The sequence below is a fragment of the Diuraphis noxia genome, unplaced genomic scaffold, assembly GCF_037042655.1.
Source record: "Diuraphis noxia isolate RWA-SAM2 unplaced genomic scaffold, SU_Dnox_SAM2 contig0007, whole genome shotgun sequence".
Lineage (NCBI taxonomy): Eukaryota > Metazoa > Arthropoda > Insecta > Hemiptera > Aphididae > Diuraphis > Diuraphis noxia.
In genome coordinates, this window is record NW_028301717.1 from 797,468 (window position 1) to 817,365 (window position 19,898).

Genomic DNA, 19,898 nt, shown 5'->3' on the forward strand with positions numbered 1-19,898 from the left:
TACGATAGGCGCAGTGGCGTTGCGTGGAATCATCAACGGTGTAATCAGTTACAAAAAATTGTACCCACCTATGCCTATAATTTATTTTTAATATCCCTATGTTCGAACGCGGAACGCTGTGTAGCTGTGAACAGCTGCGTGGTGGCGGAGATAAGTGTCGTCCAGCAAGTCCCGGCGCCCGACATCTTTGTCTTTGTGGTCTACTCCGAGCGGTCGATCCTGACACATAGTTGTGTTCGTTCGCCGTCGCGTGCCTTGTTTGTTTTTGTTGTTGGGCCACTGCCCACTGGCCGTAATCGTCTGTCTGCGTACCTGTGGGTACATCCAGCAAATCCAGTGTGCGATTTATAGTCATATATCGCCATTTGCCGGCACCTTTGCCACTTACATACAACCACCTTGTGCTGTTTTCAGTGGACTTCGATGAAGAGGCATATACACTTTACAAACATAAACAATATTTGTAAATGTTGGCCAATGTGTAAATGATGTAACTCATCTTTATTTATAATATAAATATTTTTTCTAGTTATTGTATTTATAAATGTTTAATATGCACTGTTCTATTGTTTCAACTGTTTAAAGGACGATGCCCGTGAAATGTTGATAAATAAATAAATAAAACGATATTAAGAACATCTGTCAGTATTAATATTTTATTATTTTCCTTCTAACTATTTATTATGATGTACATATTATTACAATTATATCTCAAATAATATATGAGTCACCTATTTTAACATTACAATTATTCATGGTCGTACAAGTATTTAATTTTGTAGAAATTTAGGTTCCTGTTTATTCTAAAGTAAATTGATTATTAGTTATTACATGAAAAAAATATAATTTATGTGTAATTGTTTTTCAATTGAAAGTAATACTAAATAATAAAAGAAGTTAAATAAAAATGAATACTAATATTGAATCACCTTCAATTTTTAGTATCTCAAATTGCATTAATGTTTTGATTGGTATTTGGTTCAAGTAGAAGACAGCTTATACTTTAAGGCGATAAAAGCACATACTTTCAATACAATATAAATACTAGCGATAAAGCTAATATTTATCCAGTACAAATTCTCACCCATATCAATTGTTTTTAGCATAACTTTTGGAGAACCAAATGGACAAAACATCTAAACAAACATGAAAAAAACCTTATTATTTTAACAGCAAAACAATTAAATAATTTGTTCTGCTCACTAATTTTAGTATCTAAATTTTAAGTTGTTTTTAAACCATCAGATTTATAGAAAATGTATAAATATTAAATACAAATTTTCTTAGTGTGTCTTTTATTTAATCTAAGACTATTAAACATTTTTTTATAAAATCATATGAGATACCAATAAGTACAATAAAATTTCATCTAAAATTATTTTGAACAAAATTTAACCATTTCTTTTGGATGTACATTTTCTTACATACTTAGAAAGCAAATATAACCATTGGATTATAAGCAATTATTACATTATTAATACAATATTTTAAAACATATTGAATTGTTATGATCATTTACATTGATTTTTTTTATCAATTAACTAGATACTAACTGTAATCAATTTTTAAAATCTTAAAACATAATTAAATTACTTACAACTGGACAAGGCAATACAGAACGATCATAACCATAAACTGAATGAAGTACACCTTGCACAGAATGTTTCATAAATGATATATCATATAACCATCTATATATTTTAGGAGTATCTGATATTCTTATCATGCCACCTGCATAAGTCGTCCAAAACATTAATATCAATGCAACAATAACAGTATTAATCTAGAACAAATTTTGTTATATTTTAGTATTTCATGTTTAACAAATATTAGCTTAGGTTTTAGAACTTACAACAAAACCTTTACAGAGAGTACTGACAAGCATTCCAATTGCTTGTGACATAAGTCCAGTTACAATAAATATCAATAGAAACATTGAAATTCTAAAGACTATAATAGGTTGACCAGATAACAAGTATATCAATGAACAAAACAAAAAGGTACAAAAAATCTGAAATAAAATAAAATATAAGAGCTGTAATAATTGAACTATTTATTTCATAGTATTTATTTATTTAAAAATTGATATTTGATTAGTTAATTAATTTAAATTTTAAATATTGTGTATTATATATTTAGCACTAACTTGTACTGGTAGATCTACAAGTGTGACAGAAATGTAATAAGAACTTAATGAATACCATCTGTTAAAATATTCTTTCCGCATCACTGAAAACTCTAATGGAACTAAAACATATAGCATAAAGCACAAAAATGTTATTATTGAATACTAATTAAATACAAATATAAATATTAAATCGTTTCTATACTACTAATACACCAATAAAAGCATTATTATTCAAATATTTAATGTATTTATACCAATACTAACATTTTATAGACATTGTAAAAGCTGCTACATAAGTCATAAACATTACACAGAAAAATAGTAACACTGCATTGTCACGAACGTGCATAGCGCTCTTCCCAAGTCCTATGTAAACAATTCCAAACATGATCCCCAGCAAGAAGTGGACAAAAATTCTTACTTTAACTAGAAACTTGAAAATAAATATTTTTATAAATTTACATAGTTTTCAAAATGTCAACTATAAACCACTAACATGATCTCTAAAAGTAGTTAGCAAAGTTCTGTGCATAAGTATGCAAAGCTCAGGAAAACATTTTGTAGAATATTCTCGACTATAAATTACAGGTACAGAGTTAGAACTTGGGTCTGAAATAAATTAAACAATGAATAATATAATATTAAGTAATTTATATTAAATGTGTTTATTGTTCTTACCAATTATATGCCTATCATTCTTGTTTTGTTCAGTAGCTAACTCAATCATTGTATTAACGGGTATTCCATATTCACCCAAACTCAGTTCAATTACTGAATAAATAATTCAATAAATTTAAATACATTTGTGAAACAATAATATATATTTTTGCTCGAGGCATTACCACCAACCATAATCAGCAGGGTTGTGATACGCAGGACATTGAAATCCAAGATCTGAGAAATAATCAATTATATATGATGACTTGCCATTATACATGCATTGCCCTGAAGGTGTAAGAACATAAACCGTGTCAAAATTTGTCAAATGAGAAGCCGAAGCTTGATGTATAGTGCATATTATAGTTTTCCCAGAGTCGGCCAATTTTCTCATGATCTTAACAACATTATTTGCAGAAACTATATCCAGACCTCTGCTGGTCCATAAAAAAAAACCAAAATATTATAATTTATCAAAAACTAATACAAATATATTACGTTGTTGGTTCATCAAAAAACATCACTTTTGGGCTGCGAACCAATTCTAAAGCAATGGTCAGTCTTCTACACTCGCCACCGGATAAATTATAAACCAATGAGTCTCGTTTATCATATAAAAGTAAATTATGAAGTAAACTGTCTATCTGAAAGGTACAAATAATAAATAAGAGAGCACAGAAGTATAATTTTTTCTTCAATTTTTTGTAACGTATTGTAAAATGTAAAAATCTCCCTCCATAATTCACACATTGTGATTACAGCATTTAAATTTTGATATTTTAATAATTATAAAGAATAATATAAAATCAGTTTTATATCAGAACCTTTTTTTAGCATTTTATTTTTATAAATAAAAATAAATAATTTAAGGAAACCTTAATTTTAATGAAATTACAATAAGTGAAATACGGCTTTTGTTGTAACTTTACTCTATTTAAGTAAGAGACAAAAATTTTTTTTTAATGATGCAGCCTTTTAAAATTAATTAGCTATGTTTCAGTAATTATTAGAAACTCACTGAGATTCTTTTTTGAACATCCAATTTAGAGATTGAATGTTTAAGCTTCATGGCAATCTCCATAGATTCTTGAACAGTCAAGTATAGTTGCAAATTATCCTCTTGCATGATGTAGCTTGAGACATTCCTAAATGTTAGCAAATCTCGTCGTGCTCCATTTAAAGTCACAGATCCTTGGTAACCACTTGATCTAAGCCGTTTAAAAATACAAAACATAACATTAAAGATTTCACACATAAAATAATAAAATTAAAAATTATATATTATACCAATATAATTAGCGTTGGTTAATAATTTGTTGTAAAACACTCACATGTAACCAGATAAAATATTCATAAGAGTTGACTTTCCAGATCCAGAACATCCAAGTATGGCCCCAACTTGATTTCTATGGAACGAGCCACTGACATTGTTCAAAACAGTTTTCTTTTCTAAAACAACAGAGTATGTTAATATCTGATAACTATAATAATATGATGATTTAATTTGAACAGTCTGAATAATGGTAGAAAATAAAGAACACTATAAGCCAGGAACTGCCAATAATTTACAGACTTCCTACATCAAAGTTCATTATTCCCTTTAATAAATACGAGTGACTGCATTTAACAACAGTTATAGGCAACTTCTTAAAGAAAAAATATGTTCTCAGTAAAACTTTATCAAAAATACTTTGGCCACACTTGCAGTATACACAATATTTTTCCACATTATTGTCCATAGTATTTTAAGGTAGATATTATGTACTTTACCTGGCCTTAACGTCTTCGTCACCAGAGGATCCCATACATTGACCGTTAGGGTCACATCTGCAAACTCCACATCAATGCCTTCCATTTCCCAGTAAACAATCGATTTAACCAACGCTACCTAGCAAATACACCATTGGATGCAGCAGCTCAAACACAAGACGACCCAAACCAAACGGCGGTGGCGGTGGGCTAGAAAATACAAAATGTTAATAACTAAGCACAATTTTACTGTTTCGCAACAACACGTCGTGAATAATTCATTGTACTAAGTATACGACCGAAACTTACCCCACCATTATAAACTCACTATATGTCATTGGGATGGACATTCGGCCTTGATGTAACATACTAACATTACACAGATATAAATATAGGACAGTGGTAAGCATTATTGATTATTGTTTATTACAGTCTTGTTGACCAGCGATAATTCATCATGTCACGTCGCGCCACGGCCATTAATCATTATTATTGATATTAAATCACAGAATAATAGTTATTCTATCATTGCTATAAATACCTATCACTACGTTTGTGATACTATTAAAATATTTTATAGTTGTAGTTACCTAAAATTAAAATTGATTTGTTATTTTCAAACAATTTGACCCACATTCCAACAGTGAGTCAGTGAACAGACTTTGGCAGTTTGGCTTCAAAGCGGCTGTTCAACGACAAGACTAAGCAAATACTCTATAGTCTATATGATCATATTATAGATTATTTGCCATTTGGACATTGGACTAAGTCTAGTAAGTCTTGTCTTGACAACCGAAAAGGTCCGTCTATTCTGATTTCTGATAACAAGAAAAGTGATAAACGACGAATGATTTTTGAAAAATAATTTTCCACAAATGGTTACGCTGCTATAATTGGTCCACACTCCACACGACCACACAGGACAAAAAAACAAAACGAAACATACTAATCACGAATCACGATTTTTCCCGACACGGATGAGACGTGACATTCTTAAAGTATTTTTTAATAAAGAAACAAAACAAAATCCACACTTTATGTGAGCCTGGCATAACAGATTTATTACTTAAACTTTAAACGCCCACCGAGAGACACTATTATTCTAATTTATATTAACGTTGCATATACATTATGTTTTTATATTTTCAGTTAATCGAAAATAAAAATTTGTTAAAAAATACTTGGCACCCATTAATTTCGAACGATTGTATAGCTTGGTAAATAGGTATTTAACTTTAATACCTACGGAGAAACCATAATAGAATTAATTCCGAATTAATAATTTGCAAGCCTGGGCAAGTTAATGATAATTTTTAACTGAGTTAAGTTAAGTTAATGGAAAACATTTTAAAAAGTTTAAAGTTAATAGTTAACCTAATTCTTTTTTTAACTCAGTTAAGTTCAAAGTTTTATGAACATTTTCAATTAACTTAAGTTAAGTTAAGTTATTTTTTTTTTATAATATATATATAAATAAAAAAAAATCATAAATATTATTGACCACAGGAAATAGCCAATAGCTTTTTTATATATAGGTATTGAATTAATAAAATTATGTAGTAGGTATGAAAAAAATACAAACTTAAAAATGCCGAAACAAATACAATCCGTTGATTTATTAATACACTAATACTGTATTAGTAATACAGACAAGTATTATACATTTTTTTAAAATTATTAAATAAAAATAACATGGTATTTAAGAATGTACTCTGAATACTTTTTCAGAAAACTAAAAGTCTATAACTGTTAGAGAATATAGCCAACTTTATACTTCATTATATTTATTATTTAATTATTTATAAATTAACTTAACTTGAATTTGATTAAAAGTAACTCGTTATTTAATAAGTTTATATCAATTCAAATAAGTTAAGTTAAAAATTAAGTTTATGAAAATTAAATTTTAAAAAGTTAAGTTAAAAGTTAAAATTAACTTAACTTTTAACTTATTAACGCGTTTATGCCCAGGCTTGATAATTTGTGAATAAAGCATAGGTATGCTTTGTAATCATTGTCGATATTGGTAGAGAAGAGAACGAAGGGCCTCAAATTTATTATTTTAAATGGGTCAGTAAATTGTGATTAATTTTTACTTCCCCGACAAATGGAGTCAAGTGTCTCCTATTTAAAATTGTACAGTCTTTATATTACATTACAATAGTTTTCGATTATTAATAAATGGTTGTGACTATTGCGACCATCAAGCGTATTTTCATGCGGTGACTAATTTTAATGAAAAAATAATAATATATTGCGGTCATACCTACTAGCTACCAAGGCTGGGCAAGTTAACGATTTTTTTTAACTCGTTAAGTTATTTTAAAATAATAAAGTTAAGTTAAATTAAAAGTTAATCATATTTTTTACGTTAACTCGTTAAGTTAAAAGTTAACTTTGAAAAAAAAGTAACTTAACTTAGTTTAAAGTTAAAATTTTCTATTTTGCAAAAATAAAAAATTGCACACATAATATTAGTTTTTTTACACTCAAGAAAAATACTAGGGAAATTTTTTAAATGAGACATAAAAGTATTAACTAGCTATCAAAAAACCTACTTTTCCAAAATAAATCTTAGTCCTGAACTCATACTCAAATCAATTTACCCAAGTGGTACATCAAAAAAAAATAAAAACACCTTAATAGTTTTCTCCCAACTGCCAAGATACCAATATTTTTAATTGATTCACATAAATTTTAAAAATCAAACAGGCAGTACCTACCACCCAAATATATTTTCTACATGTGTTGTGACTTGTTATAATGCCGGTAATAAATTATTGTTGAACCAAATTCGGACTAGCCGATTATAATTGCATTTATTTAATAATGGAAAAACGTTCACGACAACATTCGACATCCACTTCAGGGAACCCATTTAAACGATAATCTGTATAACCTATCTTTGAAAATATTATTAATACAATTTTTGATGATAAACGTGTAGGTAGATATTATATAGCCCATATAATGACTATTAAAGTTATTTTTCATATTATTTTCGTCTACAGGAAATTCATATTAAAATAGTAAATCATAAAATATACTAAAAACCTCATTAATAATTTGCATTTTTCTTTGCACTAAAATTAACTTAATTTAGATAATTTTAAATAAAATTAACTTAAAGTTAACACGTTAATCTTAAAAAAAAGTAACTTATTAAGTTAAAAGTTAATTTGTAAAAAAAGTAACGAGTTAATTAACTTAATTAAAATTAACTTAACGTTTTAACTTAATTTTAACTTTTAACTCGTTAATGCCCAGCCTTGCTAGCTACTTCCAAAGTTGCTACTTTCTAGCTGAAGCCAGAGACAGGCACACGTGTGAAGTAGACACGCGGTTGTGTGGAGTGTGTGCACTTCTGAAGTCTGCGATATCGGTCAGAATTACCAATATTCTTAACAGTCAGAACATAATGGATACCTACGTGTTGTAGAATTTAGACGAATTCACCTTATTGTTCAGTGTAGAACACGGTGTCGATAAGACTGTGTTCTAGGCTTTAGAGTTGGTAGGTATAATTTTAAATAATAGACAAATATTACAAAATGCGTAAATAATTATATACTACCGATATTGACAAAAAATCCAAGAATATTGAATTAAGAACAATGATGATAAACTGCGTATATCGATGTTATTCGATAATAGTTATACATATTATGTGTTCCCAATAGTAAATAAAATATTACGTATACATGCACTATATAATATTATATAGCTGTATGATATACATTATACAATGAAAATAAATAATTTATCGATATAATAATTTCATTGTGTTTAATTTAAATTTGAAAATATTATCATGCGTAGGTAAACATCGTCACAAATACTTACATGCTATTAGAATTCTCTGTTCCTATATTGAAAATTATTTTATATTTGCTGTTAATAAATCCAATACCATTCATCACGGCTAACTTTGCATTAAATTTTTCATCTTTCCCCACTGAAAAATCCTGAAACGATTATTACCAATGTACCTAATACCTATTATTGTTCTAGTAAATTATTCCGTATCGAACATCATAAACGAAAAATAAAAAAAACATTAATAATATGATTTGGTACTTATAATTATAGGCGTGTAATTTATTAATTGGAGCATTAACTACAAATTGTTACAATCGATAGTTCGACCTTTTTATCGGGGTCAATGTAGCGAATGAATTGAATTTTGAGCTACAGCCGACGATAACCTCTGAATGATTTCGAATTTTTACTCGACACGCATATGGTAACGATTCAACAATAATGGCCCATCATTCTATTAATTGCTATTTAATTGTAATAATTATTAGTACCGTTTGGCTTCTAATGTTTCTATATATTATTCAATCTTTCGTTTTTCCAATAGTTTTGTTATCGATTTATCATTAGTTATTACTTATTAGTAGAGACCGGATTTATATGCACTTAAAACCATAGAAATAAGATGTTTCTATGCTCTATAATTTCATCAAAATATTCTTTAATATGCAAAAATATTCTTTTTCGTAAAAATGTATTGATTACTGATAAAATAAATAACAGTAATAGTTTACAAAATGTATAAGATAGATAAATTAATCCTAATTGTTAAAAAATATTCAAACAGTCATAATTTAACCTATAATATGATGATATACTAGTGTAACTATATGTTTAATTGTATTTTAGATGTGTGAGTTTACAACCAATAATAATTACAAGTTTTAAATAATAAAAACATAAATGTATTGTGTATTGTTGAATAACAGAATAATATTATGTATTAAAACAAATCAAAAAAAAAAAATAATTCAGGCTTATGAATTCAAAAAATAAAAATTTATTTCATAATATAGTTAAATAACAAAATAATATTATGTATCAAAACAATTTAAAAGGAACTTAAATAATTCAGTCTTTTGAATTTAAAAAATAAAATAATATTGCATAAAATAGTTCAATAACAGAATAATATTATGTACAGTGGTTAAACTGAGGGGGGACGAAGGAGGACTGAGTACCCCTTCTTATTTACGGTTAGATTATGCGTCCCCTTTAATTTAAGTCTCCAAAGTCTGGGGGGACGCTAAAAAAATTAATTTATTGTGAATTTAATAATATGTTGCATGTTAATTTTAATAATTTATTAAATTATTTATGCAGCCACACACATTGATTAGATTTCGAATTTAAACGTATTTTATTTCGCTCGAATAATCTCCACGTTCTGAAGATGGTTAAGTTTAGTGCGATAAGCGATTTTTAAATAATAAATTATTGTGTAGTAGTGTCACAGAATAGATTAAATAGTGTAGTGTGTTATCCATAATAGTGTGCGATTCCATGTGATATAATAATTATGGTTTAAATAAAATATTAAACTGAAAGAATATGAATAGTGATATTATTTATTATAAATTGTTTTTTTAATGAAATGTTTAAAACTAAAATGTAAATGTATTTTTTTTTTAATTTCGGGCAATGATTTTCAATTCATTTTTAACTTAGCAGGCATTATATATTTAAAATCATTTTTCATAGGAGAAAATTTGATATTACATACTATATTAACATAACATTTTTATGAACCATGGTGTATAAAAAAATCAAATTATATAGGTTCATACCTAGTAGGTTTCTTAAAAAAGTTTGGTTAGATATAGATTTTGGATGAAGAACTCGGGAACGCTCCTTAGTTTTTGGTAACGTTAGTCCCCCCTCAAAATTTTTCCCACTTTAACCACTGATTATGTATCAAAACAATTTAAAAGGAACTTAAATAATTCAGTCTTTTGAATTTAAAAAATAAAATAATATTGCATAAAATAGTTTAATAACAGAATAATATTATGTACCTACTAAATCAATTTTAACTTAAATAATTCAGCCTTTTGAACTCAAAAAATAATAATTACAAGTTTTAAATAATGTACTCTACGCACATGCGCAGAAGTATAGGACAATGAAGTGTGCGGAACACGATCAGTGCTACCCACGTAGAACGCGGGAACTACTACCATAGAATACTATTCTATTGTACTATATTATTCTATGCAACTACCATGGTCCATCTATAAAAAGAAGATAAGAGAATATAGTATAGGAAATAATAATTATTATTATAATTGATTTTCTTATCAATTTTATGTTCTTTTCAATATTCCTTTCGTCAAGATAAATAATATGATACTACAATAAAAATTGTTTTGGATTTTTTTTTATAAACTATTAGATTTTTAATAAAATATTCAAATTAAACCCCAATATACCAATATATTCTTAAAACATGTTTTTTGCACAAAATATTCTCTAACCTTGAAATATTCTTTTTTATGCTCTAAAAACTTTTTTATATCAGATCATAGGTAAATGAATCGTCCAGAAAGCTTATCCAATCGGAGCTGCATACTCTCAGTAAAAAGATGTAAAAACATAAAAATCCGGTCTCTACTTATTAGGTATACGTATAATTATAAAAAATATGTAATAATATTATTTCTTTTTTAAATCGTAGAATAATGAGCACTTGAATCAGGAAAAACTAATATATATTATATAGTTATTAGTTAAAATGTACAAGTTTAGCTATCGGATAAGACACTGTAGCTTAGGGGCCAAATACCAATAAGCATAGGCACAAAAGGGGGGAGGGGCTTAGGGATTATTAGCAACCCAAAAAATAATATTCTTGATTAAAGCATCAAAAACTTCTTCTTACAAAAAAAAACTTAAATGAGAAAATGCATACTAAGCGCCTTTTTATTTTTACACACTTTTCTCAAGTTCGATTGCACGTCTGTTTGTCTGTAATCAAATCTTGCGCGGTCGATTTGAGGCAATTTTTGATGATGAAAAATTCTGAAAATTGGTATAGACCTTGGTCTTGGATGACAATACAATAATCCGTTGTCATTTTGGGACCCGGACCTCCAGGTCGGCGATGACGGGTGTGCAAAGTCATTTCCGAGGAAGTACATGTACGAAGGGTTTCTCTGGGTCAAGGCGGGTTAACCTAACCATTACTCGTCGTACTTCAGTAAATTAGCCGTACAGCATATAACAGAATAATGTTGTTAAAATAAAAATAAAAAATAAAAAAGTTAACTGAAATAAAACAATAAAATTTTTTTTTTAAAACACTTTTCTAAAAAAACATATTTAAAAAAATATATTAAAAAAATCATGATAATTACATATTTACATGTGATCTAAAAAACTTCCTAATCTATTGCCTAGGTATGTAATATACTATTCCTTTACAAAATTAACTGAAAACAGAAAGGTATATTAGGTACTTTAGAATAAAAAAAAATAATGAAAAATTTAAAAGTGTGTGGTGCTCTTACACTTGACATATACTCCCAGTCACTATCTTAAAAACAGGATTGAACAAAGAAGTGTATGTGAGACTTAGCTCGGCTTTAAATGTTTTGAACGATGTACCACACACTTATAAATTTTTCATTATTTTTTTGTATTCTAAAGTACCTATAATATACCTTTCTGTTTTCAGTTAATTTTGTAAAGGAATAGTATATTACATATCTAGGCAATAGATTAGGAAGTTTTTTAGAACACATGTAATTATCATGATTTTTTTAATAATTTTTCTTAAATATGTTTTTTTTTAGAAGTGTGTTTTTAAAAAAAATTTAATTTTAATTTTTGAAATTGAGCCTATGACAATAGGCAAATCATATATTATTATATATTTGCATGTCTCCCTATGTCTGCATCTAGAAGATATCCAAAATGAACAAAATGGTGCTGACCGAGGAAATAATGTGACTTGCATGTGGGCCGAAACAATATTATAAATTAATCCATTTATTCGCCAATATAATATTTTTTACACTAGCATTCAACTACTTTTATAATTAATATCAAGCTATATTATACTTATTTCCATTTAACTATATTTGTGTTTGTTAGCCAACTTATTTTATTTGACCATGCATAAATTATTTACTGATGATGGGATGTATGCTTTTTAAACAGTGTATGTGACCGACACAAATAAGAATAAAAATAAAATAAAATACCTTTAGATAGGGATGTTATAAGATTAACAGTACAATCTTTATCAATATATTATTATGGAACTCATAGGTCTACATTTAATATTTTGGCGATCCACCAAGAGGCTAATTTTTTCTTCAATAATGCAGTTATTCGAAATCTGATTTTTTAAACACAATTAGAGAAGGATTTATCTCTTTTATGGCTACAATTATTAACAATTTATCTAATTCTGGTCATACTAAATTAAGCAACCATAATTATTTAAACTATATTGTAATTTTAACATAACTTACCTAAAATAATGTATTAAATTATAATTATATATTCAATATAAAATAATATATTTTTTTCAATAAATTAAAATAAATTGTTAAGAACTCAGATAAAAATGTGCCTATTGCAATTATTGATTAGATATTTTAATTTTATTTGAGATTTTAAAATGTAATAACCAGCAGCTTAAAATACAATAAAACTAATAATTATTGACAGGAAAATGGTTCAGAAATAATACCACAAAATAGTAAAATTTATTTTTATTAAGTAAAAAAAAGTTTAATAGCAGAATTTGTTAAACTTGGCAAAAAACTTGACATCAAAATATTAATAATATTAATAGTGTTTATTTAGATTATATTTTAGGAATTTGTGAGTAATAATAATTATAATAAAGAACTATAAGTAATTTAAAAATCATTCTTTCATGGATTCTTCAGTAGGTTGAGTAGATGCTTTTGGCTGTCCATCATCGCCCTTCTTCTTTGTACCTGACACAATATCATCAATGCGCACCAACAATATAGCAGTTTCAATAGCAGTTTTGTACACTTGTGACTTCACAACAATTGGTTCCCAAACCTTTAGGTCTTTCATATCAGCCATTTCACCAGTCTCACCATTTATTCCCCAACTCGCATTACCACTTACTGCATGTTTAGCTCTTAAAGACGTCATTGTTCTTATTGTACTAACGCCACAGTTTTGCAAAAGTGTACGGGGAATAACTTCCAATGCCTGTGCAACAGCTTTGTATGGCCATTGAGTAACACCAGCTATTTCAGCACTTTTTTTAACTAATGATTGTGATATAGCCATTTCTATAGAGCCACCGCCTGATACTAGTTTCGGGTTTAACATAATATTTTTGGCTACATGCAAAGCGTCTTGTAAATTCCGTTCAACTTCATTCAATATATCCTTGCTTGGTCCCCTAAGCAAAATAGTGCAAGCCTTTGGATTAACACATTCAGTGATGAAAGTAAAATATTCATCACCTATTTTTTTAATTTCAAATTGACCAGCTCCAGTTCCAACATGGCTCTCCTGTAATTCATCTGTGCGTGTAACAATAGTGGCATTACAAGCTCTTGCAACACGATTATTGTCAGATTTTCTTAAACGCCTCAACACTGATATGTTAGCTTTTAACAAGAAATGCTGTGCCAAATCGGAAACTCCCTTTTCTGTACAAACCAAGTCTGGTTTTAGAGCTATAATATCGGAACATATTTGTTGTATATATTCTTCTTCAATCTGCAATAACCGTGTAAAGTCAGTTTCTTTGATAATTTCGACTTCTGTTTGGCTTTCTCCTTTTTTGAATTCCAGAGAACAATCCAAAAGAATAATTCTGGGATTTTTTATAAACCTTCTCATTTTTGGATGTGTCACATCTTTGTTCAACATAATGCCATTTAATACCTGAGAATCTTCAATAGCTCCACCCGGTACTTTTTCAACCTTTGCATACCTCTTTATATCGATTTCAGTACGACCTTCATCTCTTATACTAACTGTCTTAACAGCATTTAAAGCAATACTACACGCCAAATCTGACCAGCGACCAATGAACTTGGTTCCAACACAGGATTTAATCACTTCAATTAACTTAGGCTCGTCGTCCAAAGATAATGGTATACTATATTCCTTATCCAAGAAATCCAGCATGTCTTCTAAAGCTTGACGATAAGCTCTAATTATAACAGTAGGATGAAGTTTTTGTTCTAAAAATTGTTCTGCAATACCAAGAATTTCACCAGCGAGTACTACAACTGATGTTGTACCATCCCCAACTTCTTCATCCTGGGTCCGAGCAATCTCAATAAATGATTTAGCAGCAGGATGTTGAACTGTAATTTCTCGTAAAATAGCATTTCCATCGTTCGTCATCACAATTCCACCCATTGGGTCCATCAGCATTTTAAGCATAGCTCTGGGTCCAATACATGTACGTACAACATCAGCAATTGCTTTGCCTGAAATAAAAATTTATTTCTGAAGTAAAATAACTTACTTGATTTACTTACATGGAATTAACAAAATATAAAATAATTGGTAGCATGCACATTTAAATCAGTTTTAAACATCAAAAGCCAAATGTAATATTAATTAGTAGTTCAAAAGTTCTTTTAAATATTTATTTTTAAAAATTCTTGTGAATAAGTCACTTACATTTTTTGTATGAAATTTTAAAATTTGTTAACTCAACATTACAAAATATTATAAATGAAATCAAAAGCTAACAGTACCAAAGTATATATTATATTGCAGTTAAACTGTTGAATCAGTTATTTTAGGAAATAACTAGGTAATTTATAAAATACCTAAAACGTGTAGGTAATGTATATAATTTATACTTAAACTAGTTATTTTATATATTACCTGACACCACTTAGTTAATGTGTCAAATTGTCTACAAAATATTATGTAAAATATCGTTATTTTACTGTCCATCATACTAATTATCAGGGCTAGGATTTGTATGCAATAAAAAACTGTAAAATATGCATTTTATTTACCAAAATATGCAAAAGTATGCATTTTAATTTCTATCTTAGATTTTATATTAACCTAACCAACATACTTTTATTAATTGTGTTTATCTTTCTCCGTCAAACTATTCAATCTTTAATCGCATACCTATTGTACCATAGGATTGTATTTATAAAAATAAAATTAGTGTTTGACAAAAAAATCAAGTGTAATACTTTAATCAGCTGAGCTAGAATTAAATACGAAGTATTAATATTAAATTATAAATATTAATTACGAAATATACTATAAAACATACATTTTTCGCATTCTTATAATGCAAATATGCAATAATATTAATTTTATTCAATATATGCATTTTATCCAAAATATGCAAAAACATGCAATATAAAAACACCACCATATCTCATCATGAGGTGATTCGTGGACATTACTGGCAAAATCAACAATCAGAAGTCGCAAAAAAAACATGCTGTTGCATACAAATCCTAGCTCTGCTAATGATAGTGTTACATTAAGATCTGCAGCTACTGCGTAGTCACTAGGAACTGATCAGGGTTTTTTAAGTTCACTTGTTGTAAGTTTTAGGTATTAAAAAATGTGATACAAAGTGGTGTCTTTGCAGAAGAAAAAAAGTTCTGAAAAAAGCACTATGCAATAATAAATGTCACAATTGCATGTGCAAATAAATAATTAATTCAATTTAAAATAAATAAAATCTTAAAATATATTTTAAATTTTAATGTATTTTTTATATTTTAACGTATATCTAACTAAAATTGTATAGACTAACTAGAGATTTTATGAAATAACTAGTTAGAGTACGTTAGAGTATAATTGTCATCTATGATTTCATACTTTAACTAATATTCGTAGGTAATTCATGAACTATCTAGTTATTTCATAAAATAACGGAAGTCAACACTTTAACTATAACACATACAATAATATTTAAATCAAATATATTTACAAATTTTCAAACTATTGTTTAAAAAACATTACCTATACCTAGGTATTAAGAATACCTTTATTCTGATTTTAGTTAGAAGGTTATAAGTGTCTAATTCAAATTTTCAACAGTAGAAAAATGTAAAAATCATATTAAATGCTTCATAAATTGTATAAAATAAAATTCTTGATAAATTATAGAGGAATATGTAGTATAGATAGGAAACATAAACATTACTTATTTAAATAGATATAATATATACTATGTGTTCTGGGGTGAAGTGACCGGCCGCCATCATACGACATTATACCTAAAATTATGAAGAAATAACCTTTAAAGTGGGGTCTATCTCTTTTATTTGTTAAGTTATAGACAAATTTAAGTTTTTTTAAACCAACCCAAATCTAGGTACCACGGATTTTTTTAATGTTTCTCCGAAACTTTTCAACATTTTAACATAATTTTTTTTTTTCAAAGCTATTTAATTATCCTATAAACCAACATACGCAATTAAACCAGAATTGTGTAAATTATTATTATTAAATTGAAAAAAGTGAAATTATTTTCATCAAAAGTTGGACTTTTTAAAAATAAATCTAGTATTACTCATAATAATTCAATATTTAGTATAGGGTTTTTTGTTTGTGCATTATTCTACTGAATAATACCCAGAATAGCTTATAAGTTTGGTTTTCATATCTTTCATAATCGCAAAGTTATATGTTGTTAATGGTCACTATCTTATTTTTTTAGAATCGAATATCGCTTGTTAATCATTTAATTTTATTTATTTCAGTAAATTTTAGTTATGTTGTCATTATGTTTTCTTCAGTACATTTTAGTCGTTTTGACATCCATACCTAGACTTTTTATCAAATTACTAATTTGTTAGTAAAATTGTAAAGTTTCAAAATGCCAAGGTTATTTGATTTATCATTTGGTCACATTATTGATATGCATTTTGTGTATGGAATTTGTAATGGCAATGCTCAAGTCGCTGTGCAAGAGTATAGGCTTTGATATCCAGAAAGATCCGTTTTAGGATATCGATCGTCATCAGTCTCTAGTGAGTTTATGCCCAATTTATACTTGATGTTTAGTAAAATTATAAATTGCCAATCATTAAAATCACAAAAGAACTGTAATGTTTAGAAGCGTATAACTCTGCGATTATGAAAGATATGAAAACCAAACTTATAAGGTTTTTTCAATTTAATAATAATAATTTACACAATTCTGATTTAATTGTGTATGTTGGTTTTTAACAATGGTCGGAAACCAGCGGCCCGCGAGTCTAATGAATATGGCCCGCTTTAAATTCCACAAAAACGAAATTTAATTGAATATCATATCAAAAAAAATCATATTGTATAAATATATTTTAACAGTTATTTTTTTTCTTAGTAAATAATTTGGAATATAAAATTTTTATTTTTGTCTGGCCCACAAACTTTTTTTAATTTATGAATGTGGCCCGGGAGTCTAAGAAGGTTGCCGACCACTGGTTTATAGGATAATTAAATAGCTTTGAAATTAAAAAAAAATTATGTTAAAATGTTGAAAAGTTTTGGAGAAACATACAAAATCTGTGGTAGGTTTGTCTAGGTTTAAAAAAAAACTTAAATTTGCCCATAACTTAACAAATAAAAGAGTTAGACTCCCCACTTAAATGGTTATTTCTTCATCATTTTAGGTATATTTTTGTATGACGGCGACCGGTCACTTAGCCCCAGAACACATTGTATATATATATACTGGGTGATTCTTTTACCATTGAACACTCATTATTTCAAAAATTACTATTGTTTTTGAAAATATTTTTTTACATAGTTTCAAGTTGTTCAAAAACCAACGTTTTTATTCAAAAATTTTATTTTAAAATATTTTTTATCCTTATAATTTTTTAAGTCTTTTTCTCTTTTGAATGACAATATTTCAATGAAAATTTTATTTATTTAAATAATAAACATTTATTACTTAATTATTACAAATACAAATATAGAGTGTTATAATTTTATTCTGTTCAATTTCCAAGTACATACGACAAATATTTTATAATAATATTATATTATAATAACTATTACATAGTAACTATTATTTAGGTGAACTTTTTTTAAATAATAAAAAATAATATTTTTTATATAAATAATCCAAATATAATTTAAAATAATTTTCTCAGTATCACATACATCTGATGGAACCCTTGAAATAGTCCAGCGGGTTATATAAATAATAAATATATAAATAAATATATATAAATAAATATATATAAATAAATAAATATATAAATAGTCCAGTAGGGTTCCGCGGAACACACTTAGGGAAACGCTGATATAGAGTTTTAATTTCATATTCCAAAGCAGAATATTGTTCTAAGTATTTTGATTCATAAAAATCAAATTTAGGACGAGTAGTTTATGAGTTATAAGTATTTAAAGTTTAGATTGGCAGAGTGGAGAGGTTATCACGTGAAATGTTTGCCCGCTTCTCTAAACTTTAAATACTAATAACTCATAAACTACTCGTTCTAAATTCGATTTTTATGAATCAAAATATTTAGAAAAATATTCTGCTTTGGAATATGAAATTAAAACTCTATGCTGTCATTCAAAAAAGTAAAAAACTTAAAAATTATAAGGATAAAAAATATTTGAAAATATATATAACGTTGGTTTTTTAACATCTTGAAACTATGTAAAATAATATTTTCAAAAACATTAATAATTTTTGAAATAATGAGTGTTCAATGATAAAAGAATCACTCGGTATTTAACTGAAAGGCGAGATCGAGGGTCGGATTTACAACAATCTATTCTTTTAACAGATTAAAATGTTATGTACTAGGTATGTAATATATTGCAATTATTTTTCATTGTCTTCTTAATGTAGTAAATTTGTTGAAAAAAACAGTGGGAATGAAGTTTTAAAAACTTTTAGACCATATGAGGTAAATCATAATATACAATAATATGTAAGTTTAATTACAAAAACTATTTGATACCGAACAAATATAAATAGGTCAAATAAAGAAATGTATAATAGGACATATTCCACGCGTTTTTAAAAATGTATCATCAACATTTTTTGTTAGGTTCGCTTAACAAAGTATATATTTTTAATGATTCGTAAACTCACACCAGATATTTTTTTTAAAGGGAATATTTCAATTTTAATGGTAATAAATATAGAATATTTAAGTGTCTGGTAAAGAATTTTATCATTAAACTATAATAAAATTAATTTAACAACAGTTGGAAGTAAATAGAAAAAGATGACAATTTACCTGCAGCAATGTTCTCCAATTGGACTTTGTGTCCAAACTTTCTTTTTGTGTTGGCATTTAATACTAAAATCGGAGCACCACTTTGGGACATCATCTTGGTAATTGTCGAATTGAATTTGTTTGAGTAGAATAAAAAAAATAGTTGATTTAATATTTTAATGAAAAACACCAAATTCGCTGACAATTAGTGGCTAGTGCATGTGCTTCTTATCCAGTTTTCTTATCAAAATTTTAGTGGATCCGACCACAAATTTAAGGCTGGACAGCCTGGGCGCGTCGACCATATAATTGGAGGAAGACTGAACAGTGTGGGTAACGTCATTCGATCAGTGCCACCACCACAATGTTTAGAATAATCGGCA

At 27.5% G+C, this 19,898-nt stretch overlaps 2 protein-coding genes across 5 annotated transcripts; both read right to left on the reverse strand.

Annotated features, from left to right (window-relative positions):
• Positions 1–629: 629 nt before the first annotated feature.
• LOC107169177 (ATP-binding cassette sub-family G member 1-like) lies at positions 630–8,525 on the reverse strand. Of its 4 annotated transcripts, none has more exons than XM_089230401.1 (13): positions 8,378–8,525; positions 4,556–4,744; positions 4,117–4,234; positions 3,804–3,993; positions 3,284–3,429; positions 2,978–3,222; positions 2,807–2,899; positions 2,625–2,737; positions 2,393–2,561; positions 2,147–2,247; positions 1,853–2,011; positions 1,598–1,783; positions 630–1,136 (listed from the first exon to the last, which is right to left on the reverse strand). In XM_089230401.1, the coding sequence occupies exons 2-13, from the start codon at positions 4,638–4,640 to the stop codon at positions 981–983; spliced, it is 1,761 nt and encodes a 586-aa protein (XP_089086527.1). In that variant the 5' UTR covers positions 4,641–4,744; positions 8,378–8,525; the 3' UTR covers positions 630–980. The 4 variants fall into 4 exon arrangements, with proteins under 4 accessions (XP_089086527.1, XP_089086525.1, XP_089086528.1 ...); XM_089230399.1 differs by lacking the exon at positions 8,378–8,525 and adding an exon at positions 5,125–5,504; XM_089230402.1 differs by lacking the exon at positions 8,378–8,525 and adding an exon at positions 5,125–5,480 and having other exon boundaries at positions 2,978–3,219.
• Positions 8,526–13,053: 4,528 nt separating this feature from the next.
• Positions 13,054–19,753, reverse strand: LOC107169182 (T-complex protein 1 subunit gamma-like). The gene is made up of 2 exons (XM_015518839.2): positions 19,537–19,753; positions 13,054–14,787 (listed from the first exon to the last, which is right to left on the reverse strand). The coding sequence occupies exons 1-2, from the start codon at positions 19,628–19,630 to the stop codon at positions 13,226–13,228; spliced, it is 1,656 nt and encodes a 551-aa protein (XP_015374325.2). The 5' UTR covers positions 19,631–19,753; the 3' UTR covers positions 13,054–13,225.
• Between the last annotated feature and the right edge of the window lie 145 nt (positions 19,754–19,898).